The 9,704-nt window shown below is 32.9% G+C and overlaps 1 protein-coding gene across 1 annotated transcript; it reads right to left on the reverse strand.

Annotated features, from left to right (window-relative positions):
- Nucleotides 1-539: 539 nt before the first annotated feature.
- Nucleotides 540-2,932, reverse strand: LOC147402221 (uncharacterized). Its single transcript, XM_086443796.1, has 3 exons — nucleotides 1,829-2,932; nucleotides 1,540-1,729; nucleotides 540-1,407 (listed from the first exon to the last, which is right to left on the reverse strand). The coding sequence occupies exons 1-3, from the start codon at nucleotides 2,240-2,242 to the stop codon at nucleotides 749-751; spliced, it is 1,263 nt and encodes a 420-aa protein (XP_086299922.1). The 5' UTR covers nucleotides 2,243-2,932; the 3' UTR covers nucleotides 540-748.
- Nucleotides 2,933-9,704: the final 6,772 nt, after the last annotated feature.

Below are 9,704 nucleotides of genomic sequence, written 5' to 3' on the forward strand. Positions count from 1 at the left end.
ATCATTGTTTCGATGCAAATCTTTTACAGCTTACCTAACTTGGTTAATATAACAAAAATAGAAGGGCAATTATGTCATTTTGACTTCTTCTTCTCTACTTCGTTTTACGGTTCGCCACTGACTCTTCACCTTTTACCTTTGCGTAGAGTCTCATTATTACGGCCCACTGAGAATCCCAGAAAACCAAAAGTGGTTTAGAGATGGTGGTTTTCCCGAGAGTGGTTTAGAAACGCTTAGGAGAAAGAGAAGATCACGAAATACTTGTGGGTTTGTCTCCGTGACACGAATTCTTAGATGACACGAACCTGCCGTCATACAAATTCCAAAAAATAAAATTAAAAATTAATAAAAATATATAGAGATATTCTTTCCTTCGGGGGACCGCCACTGCAAAAGCTTGAAATTGAAGAAAAAAATACAAAATTTCAAGCTTTTCTTTTTTTTTCCAGAGAAACGAGAAAGATTGCGTGCTTCAACGAGTCTTTCTCTTAGATTCTTCTTGGACTAACATATTTTCTGAAAAATTTAAGATTTAAAGAGAGAAGAAAAAGCAAGAAAAATATGATTTTCATGCTATTTTAATATTCTTTTTTAACAGTTTTTATTATATATCAGTAGAAAGCTTAAAGCTTTGCTTCTTATAAACCCTTGCACAAAAAACGAGAAGGGAATTAAGAGGTTGTACTATACGCTTATACAAAATTTTAGATTCTCCAAAACGGATATAAAAAAAAAAAAATTCAAAATTTTAGGTTTCTTTGAGGACTGAAGCTAAACCGGTAACGATCTTTGCTCCACTTTGGTAGCTTTTTGGCTTGATCGCTGGAAGCTGCCACGGTGACACAATAACCTTAATTTTCTCTTCGCCGGAATTTTCTGCCGGAAGTGACGCAGATTCGCCGGAAACTGATTCCACGGTTGAGGTTTTCTCCTCGAAAATAAGACCGGACTCATCAGAGAAGTGTTCAGTTTTGACCAAACATGACTTATTTTCGATTTCTGTTTCCGTTTCCGTTTCCGTTTCGGTTAGCTGGTTTGTTACCAAAGTACCACCAGAAAAGTGTTCCGTTGTGACCAAAAAGGACTTATTTACGATTTCTGTTTCCGATTCGGTTGGTTTGATTGTTGTTCTGGTGTAAGGAGAGAGCCATTTAGCTCTCATGTACTCTGCTTTTCTCCATGGAGGGAAATGCATATCTTTCTTCTTCAAGCTCTGCTTTGCAGCCTCTGAAACGATGGAGATTATCTGTTGGAGACGATCGGCTTTGCCAACGAAGACAGACGGTAGCGAATGGAGGACAGCTCTGTAGTTTTTGGTCGATCGAGCGATCTCAAATTCTGATTTGAATTCGATATCGATCAGCAATCTTTCACGCTCAGTGATCACGTCAATGTATTCGTATTCTCCTGTTTTTAAAAGAAACCGTTTAGAAATAAGAATTTACCCGAAAATATCGAAAAAAAATACATCAATTTCATTAATTTTCCCACAATAATTGATTTCTGATTGTGTGAGAGAGAGAGAGAGAGAGAGAGTACCAGATGGATAAGAACGAGATTTCTCCCATCGCGATTTACAAATCGAAGCGTCGTATCCGAGAGATGAGAGTCCTTCAGTTACGATCTTTCTGCAATCATCTTTACGGTTGCAGTTCTTGTTCATCTCTACTATTTTTGCAGTATCAGCCAAGAGATTCCTCTCTGCGACGCTGACGCAAGAAACTATGCTCTGTAAAAAAAATAATTTTTTTAGGGGAAAAAAGTTAGTCACTAGTTTCTTAATTAAAACGCCTAATTAGATATTTGAGAAAATTTAAGAAAAATTCACCTTGAGAATTTCGCACGCACCACAAGATGAACATGTAGTGATCGATTCACCGAAACCGCTGTATTCGTCTAATTCATCGTCCGAACTGTCACTATAGTTTCCATTGAAGCAATTGCAGTGGTTTCGACCGTACTTTGATGACGCTGTTTGCTTCTCATTGTTCTCTTCGATGAAGCTCTGCACCATTTTCGCCAAGCACACAGAGCTCGGCTCGAAATCACCATTTCCATCTTTGTTACACTGCGATTCGCTGATACCAGGCTTCTCCGCAGATGTAATCTTCAGAACGTTTGGGAACTGCCGTTCAAAGAGCCTCTTGAACCGAGATTTCGCTACAGGTTTTACTGGATCATTCCGGAACGATCCTTCTGGTGTGTTAAAATCGATTGGCTGGATTTTCATTGTGAAAGGCATCCGTAGAAAGATCAGAAACACTAAGATCGAAAATCCTGCCTTCTAATTTCCTCTCTCCATTCTCAAACAATGAGAAATCGCTGTCAAATTCAAGGTTTTTTTAGGTTATCTACTTCTCTGTTCTCAGAGCCTAGAATGATCAAACAAAAGCAAAGATCTGGAAATCCTCGAAATACTAAAACCCTAAGTTCTCCAATTCTACCTAAACTTGAAAAAAAGTAGAGATTCTACAAATTTCCTCCCTTTTTCAGCTAAACAAGATATCATTCAAAACGACGCCATTAATGGATTCCGATCGTTCTTCTCATTCGTAAGAACGCCTCACCAGATTCGATCATCACACAAACACTCCAGCTCCATCAAAAAACGATAAAGATGACGAAATTCAAACATCTAAAACAAAATCAATAGCTCTTTCTCAGATTTCTATACTGTTTTACCGTCCGATTTACGATTCAAAAATCGAAAAACCCCTAAAATACTGCTAAAGTAAGAGACTTTGGTTTCGGTGGTTAGGGTTTCTTGATCGGCTAAAGCAGAGATCATGAAAAACGTGATTGCGAGGAACGGAGATGCAAACTTTCAGACGAGATGTATTTGAATCGACGGCCGGAATACTCATTTCCGGCAATTTCACCAGAAAGAAGAAGAACGAGAGTCGTTTTCGTTCTGCGATTTGAGGAACAAATAGAGAACCAAGATAGAGTTTTTAAAGGGCAAAAAAAAGCCAAGAAAATTTAGGAGACTGCTGACTTGGATTAATATGCCACGTTGGAATCTTACGTGGCAAAACAGGCTGTTTTGGATATCTGTACGTGGCGAAACGGTTGTGTCACATGGGGTGTTATCGTACGACACGTTGTTACATGTGAATCGAGGTACCCTTCCAATTACGCCAGATACCCTTGTAATTTACCTTAATGTCAATAAAGCCTCTAACTCTCAAAAACTGTATAAACCGCCTTGGGATCGTGGTAGGGGGTAAATCTGGAAATGTGACTGATTTTATTAATTGCTTCCCAAGATGATTTCCTTGACAGTAATGCCCTTCACTGTTTTATAGTTCAGTGTGGTACTTACGTAATTATCTTAAAAAGCTGAGGCATTTAAACAAATTTGCAGCGGGAATCATGCTCATTGCGTGTCCACTTTCTCAACAAAGAAAGGATATCATGGGTATTTGGGATTTTGCCTTTTTTCGTTAAAGTAGTTTATTTATTGTCCTTTTAAACTGACACGCGGCAAGCTAACAGACCGTGGTGTGAGACAGGATCGTAGTGTCCTAGGGAGACAAGATTTTGCCACGTTTCAATTTTCAAAAAATATTTAAAAGGCGTTGGAGCATCAGATAAACTACCCAATTTTTCTCTTTACGAAAGTACCCTCCATATTTTTTTATTATTATTACGTTTTTACCCTTTCTAATACGACAAATGGAAACATTGTTAATGTCTCTGGCTACGTGTCGGAGTGTATCGTACACTTCTTTACTTTAATGTGTGAAACGCTGATGCATTCGAGTACTGTACAAGCAAATTTCCCTAGTTTTCGATTAACCTATTTGTGGACCCCACAAAAAATGACGAATAATATATTGTGGGACCTCCGTAGTTTTAATGGAAGAAAATTATTAATAGAAATTTGATTTTATTATTTATTATTTAAAAATTAATTCTCACAAATAATTCGAATATTGTCTGAAATAGTTGGATGATTCCATGTTTTAATTAATATATCTACAATAATCTTATATAAATGGCAGGATGTCCATATATTTTTGTATATATATATTTTATTATTATTTTTTTTTTTTGATAATGAAGGATATTCGGGTCAGTTTGCGCGCACCAGACTAGTCCTTACGTCCCGCACTCAGGCTATACCCCACTACGTGGAACGGTGCGTGGCCACCAAAATTTTTATATTCTTGAGAAGTCTAAAGATATACAAATAGTATTATAAAAAGAAAAATATTGAAATATCATTAAAATTGACATCAATTCTCACATTGTTGACATGGATGTATGTACATAACCATAGATAATTTTCATCAAGATACGAGTGAAAATATTTATGGTTATGTGTGCACCTCCACATTAGCAATGTGAGAATCGATGTAAATTTTAATGTTATTCCAACATGACACTTATAAAATTAGAAATTCGAATAAATTTTAAATATAGTAGCAATCCAAAACCGTATTCCACTCCTATAGAACCATACGGTATTTACGGGATTTATTTTGATTCAAAATTAAATACATTGAATTACTGGCGATGTAGAAAACAATTTGATTAGGAGTCCAATATATTTTAAATACTAATTAAAGCATGTCACATAGATATCATTCTTATTATGTAAGGAATGAAACAACTTACTTCGCCCTGGTCGTTTTAAAATTGTTGGGTATCATCTTTATTTATTTTGATAATTAATTATTTTTAAATATTATTATTTTTATTAGAAAAAAAATTAATATTTATTATCAAATAATTTCTAGTATTTCAGGTTTTACCCCTCCTTTATAACACTTCTAGAAATTTCACAAGGCCATGATAAGATGTATCTTAGCATCATAAAGCTTCATGGATGCTAAGCGTCACCATCATAGAAATGCCCCCACAACATGATAAAGCTAACAAATGAGGAAGTAGAAGTAGACCCCTCGAATCACAATTGAATTGAGTAGAGAAATAATTTTCTTACAAACTCAGTAAAGATTTTACGTCTTACTAACAGCCATTTTGCTCAAATGGCTAATCACATTAGCAATCCAACACCACAATCCTCTAAATTTCATTGAAAAACTCTAGAAGAAAAAAAAAACCCAAATATTTTGAACTCAATCCAAAGTTTTGAAAATAGATGGCCACTAAACTTCCATCTAATTCAAAAGTTTAAAATTAAAATTCAACGATGAACAAATAATCATTTTTGAAAAAAAAAAATTAAAAAATCAAAGCTCATGAAATTTTGTCTTTTATAACCTTAAAGCATCATATCACACTTTTGGATGTCTCAAGATGGGCCCAAGTAAGGGTGGAGCCAAGATTTTGCCAATTTGGGGGCAACCAAGAGTAGAAAAAAAAATTATGAGAGAGAATTAAGAGTGAAAAATATATAATTTTGAGGTAATTAAAAATGAGAAAAAAAAAATTGTAAGAGCAATAGTGACAGATTATTTTATTCGTTGCTAAAATCTTATGTAATAACTCACTAATCCATAGACTTAGAAAATTTTTATGAGAGCAAATGCCCTCGCTTTAAATCCACTTCTACCAAGGACCCTTACTAAGAGTGAATTTTTTACTAACTTAGTGAGGTTAGTCGGACTCAATTTAGTAAGAATTCGATGCGGACCACATATGAGCCATATAGGTTGCACAGAGAGGGTCCCGAGTCCTAACTTCTAAGTCATAGCGCACGGTGGCCCTGCTACGTGGCACGGAAGATTTAGTCAAGATGACCATGATCGATCGATCGATCAATCAGGGGGAGACACATGATCAGTTGGACAAGATAGATAGAGATCTTATACATAGTATATTTAAAAAAAAAAAAAAAAAAGAAGAAGTCGTACCGTATCCTTGAATAAGTCGTACGGTATTTAATAATAATAAAACTAAAGATAATAAATAAATATATTAAGTAATTATTTTACTACAAATGTTGAACGAGTCATGCTTTTTATATGTCCTCTTTCATAACTAGTAATTTTACAAAAATGATTATTTAATGTATGATTAACATATTTGCTATTTATTTATTTAGCTTTCCAACAAACCTCCATTCAATTAAGGACACAAAGGAAAATTTATAAATTTAGGATTTGTTATAAATTTATAAATTTAGGACACGTGTTAAGATGCATTTAAAACACCTTCAAAATAAGCATTTGAAAGTATTTTTAGTAGGAAAAGATTTGTTTGAGAACTGTTTAGGTAGTAAAATAAATTTTGGAGGTGTATTTAATGCATCTTAAAGTGCATCGTTAGGGCATAAGTTAACAATAATGTCTTTCGAAAATAAATAAAATTAACTTCATGCAAATCTTCTTTTTTTTTTATTTTAATTTTGTTAAAAATTTTCATTTTACCGACACATCTTTACTATTATAATGAGAGAAGTTACAGTAGAAGTGATTCAACACCAAAATTTGGATTCGAAAAATACCCCCCATCTTAATATTTAAACTTAATATAATCAAAATCATTTTGATCAAGAACTAAGAAAATTACAATCTCATGTCCTGAAAAATAAATATTTTTTTGTAATTTTAAAAATTAACCAACACGATTTTCAGGAACGAGAAAGCCGAGCCTTGATAAGTTCCTTATGATTTTAAATTTTGGTATGGTAAGAGTTCGACTTCTCACCTTTTACATTAACTTCCTACTTTTAGATTTTTGAGAATTTAATGATGTTTAGAAGAAAAAAAATTGTTATAAGAAATTTTTTTTCTTCTTCTCGTTAATGATTAAATAACCAATAAAATCGTTTAAGGTATTAAATCAATAATGAGAAAGCCAAAACCAGTTATATAACCAAAGAAACTATTTTTCCAAAAAACAAGTGAGAAAAAAAAAATCCCCCCCGTTGACCAATTTATCAACTGCAATTCTTTTAGAAGTGCTTCTATATATAAGCACTTCCCGTTGAACGCACCTCTATCTCAAATGAGGACAAAGTAATCACCCAATTAAATGTAATCATTTAAACAACAAGAAAGATCGAAAAGAAAATATGGTTAGATCATCCAATCAAACTGATTTTTTGTGAGGAAATACTATTAGATGTGACTTATTATCAAAATGATACAAACTAAGAGCTATCATATTTAGAATAGTACAAGGACTACCTGATATTTTCCTCCACAATCTATTGTTCCTTTCTTTTTAAACTTTATTATGGGACCAAAACCAATGTTCAGTGATGGATTTCTTTCAATGATGTCTATTGAAATTATTGGAACTATTTAACTTTGAATCACCTTTGAAAGCTTTTTAAAATGGGTAACAAATATTTTAAATTCCCTATATGATTCAACTTTATGGGACCAAGATACGTCACAAACTTTGGGAATTTCAATTTTTATTTTTTTTACAAAATTTGATTTGAATTGGGGATTCAAATCTCTAGAAACCCTTATCTCAAAACATCATCTTTAACCAATTGGCATCCATCAATAGTTCTTGTGATTAGCTAAACTATTTATTTTTCTATTCATCATAGTGCATACTATAGTTTTAAAACTCATCAAGTCAACTAAAACTCGGCTAAGTTGACTTGACTGGATTGAATTTCAAGGTGACTTGGCGTCAAAACTCGAGGGAGCAAAATTGACAGGCCACCTGGTAAATCATTGAGTCAACTTACCAATTTGGTCAAGTCAACTTGAAAATGCCACAAATCAGATTAGAAACTCAATCGAGATATTTTGTTATGTATATATATTTTTTAGGGACTAACGAGTTGCACACCACCCATTATCAATTGCACTTCATCACTTAAAAATCCCCCTTTGCACTTTATTTGGATGATTACACTCCAAAAATAATTAAAAAATGTTGCATTTCGTTTTTTTTTTTTTTTTTTTGTAAATGAAAAATTCTTCTTCCTCAATTATGCCTAAAGAAATTATTGCTAGTTTAGTAATTTTTGCAAGAAATAATTTTTTTTTATTATTTCAGAACCATGTTTACAAAGTTACGTTCTCATAAAATACACGGGTTCAGATTAAAATTCTAAATATATTAGAAAATCAATGTCTTAATTAAGTTGGAGCAAAAGAGAACACAATCAAAATTAAACACAAATATGATCAAATAAAGCATGAGAAAAAAACACAAAATTACAAGTTAAAATAAAAGTTTAAACCCTAAAAGTTTAGGTATTGGAGTGCAAGTAACAGGTTAAAATAAAGGTTATAAAAATACGAAAAAATAAGGAATTTTTAAGATTGGTGTGCAACTAGTTGATCCCATTTATTTTTTTAAAACATTTATATATTTAATATATTTTTATTTGACCCATCCGATTTGCAAGTTTTAAGACTACGACGCATACTCACGTCCCTATGATCCACCAACCACCATATTAATTCTCCATTTGGGTTGTCAATGGATTGGATTGGGTTGGGTTGGATTGGATTGAGATCAATTTGAAATCGGTCCAATACGATTAAAATTGTATCTATGTTTTATTAGATAAGAGTCATGCTGGAGTATCACGATGAAAAGCATCCATGGTTCTTACACACTTTCATGTCAGGATGTGTGATTTGAGGTATGATCTTGAGGTCACTTTAGCATTATTCATTAGATAACTTATTCGATCGGGTTCAAATCCGATCAAATTTAAGTTGATAAACAATATTATAAAAAATAAAAATAAAAACATCTACCATATTTTAATAAAATGTGTAATATAAAATTATATATTTCTTACACACTATCATATTAATAACCATGTTTGATCCATAGTGATCCCAAATCCTTGATCAAGATCCTAGGTTATAGATCAAATTTTGGGTTTGATATGATCCATTATGTGGTCTGGATTTCACAACCAGTCAGATCATTTGTGATATTTGGAGCATCTGATCATCAACATATCCCAAGGAAACCATGAAATTGACATAAAGGAAAGTTGATTTGATTAAGACATGATCTTGTGAATGACGTTGAGGAGTCCTCATAATTTACTTGATTGAGATAACAACTATACATTAGCAAAATAGTCATAAATATTTAGTCTAGATCAAATGATAATCGATTGCCTACTGACTCGGGGCCCACTAGTGTTCATTGTAGGGGACCCACACTACATCGAAATTGAATCCGACTAGCATTACTAAATTAGTAAGAATTTCACCCTTACTAAGGGTGGCCCTTGGACTCTCCTAATGTCATCCAAAATCATGATCCGTTGCTTCATGGTTTTAGAGCACAAAATTCTATCAACTTTATTTTAAGTTTGGGAGTTATGTGAAAGTTCTGTAGCTGTCAATTTTCAAAACCTTGGATCAAACTTAAAAGAAATTGTTTTTTAAATTTTTTCTTTTTTATATATGAGTTTTTCGATGAAACTTAGAGGGTGGTGTTGAATTAATGATGTGGTAATCAATTTGAGCAAAACGAAAACAATAGTAAATCCTTATCCCTAAGATTTGGCCCCATATAGACATAGATATAATATTGAGCATATAATCCTTTACTGAGTTATTTATGATATGGAGACCATCTTCGACAGTATGAATTTATCATGATCTTTTTAACCTCAAAATAGTTAACTTGAAAGTTTAAAAAAAATCTTATTTTCAAAATAAAATCATATACTTATGTAACGTCTAAGCCTTTATTAGGATATTAACATCCTCCACAATTATTTTTCTTTCACGAAAAAACATAACTGTCGAGGATGCTTATATCCCAACAGCCCGGTAAAAAAGTTGGTACTAAAA

This window comes from Akebia trifoliata, chromosome 5, assembly GCF_017979445.1.
Source record: "Akebia trifoliata isolate Shusen 1 chromosome 5, ASM1797944v1, whole genome shotgun sequence".
Lineage (NCBI taxonomy): Eukaryota > Viridiplantae > Streptophyta > Magnoliopsida > Ranunculales > Lardizabalaceae > Akebia > Akebia trifoliata.

Excerpts from the sequence above, each read along its gene's own strand:
- LOC147402221 (XM_086443796.1), bottom strand. The coding sequence starts at position 2,242 with ATGCCTTTCACAATGAAAATCCAGCCAATCGATTTTAACACACCAGAA. Across the intron at positions 1,730-1,828 it reads GTGCGTGCGAAATTCTCAAG|AGCATAGTTTCTTGCGTCAG; the intron begins GTGAATTTTTCT and ends TTTTTTTTACAG. Across the intron at positions 1,408-1,539 it reads ATCTCGTTCTTATCCATCTG|GAGAATACGAATACATTGAC; the intron begins GTACTCTCTCTC and ends TTTTAAAAACAG.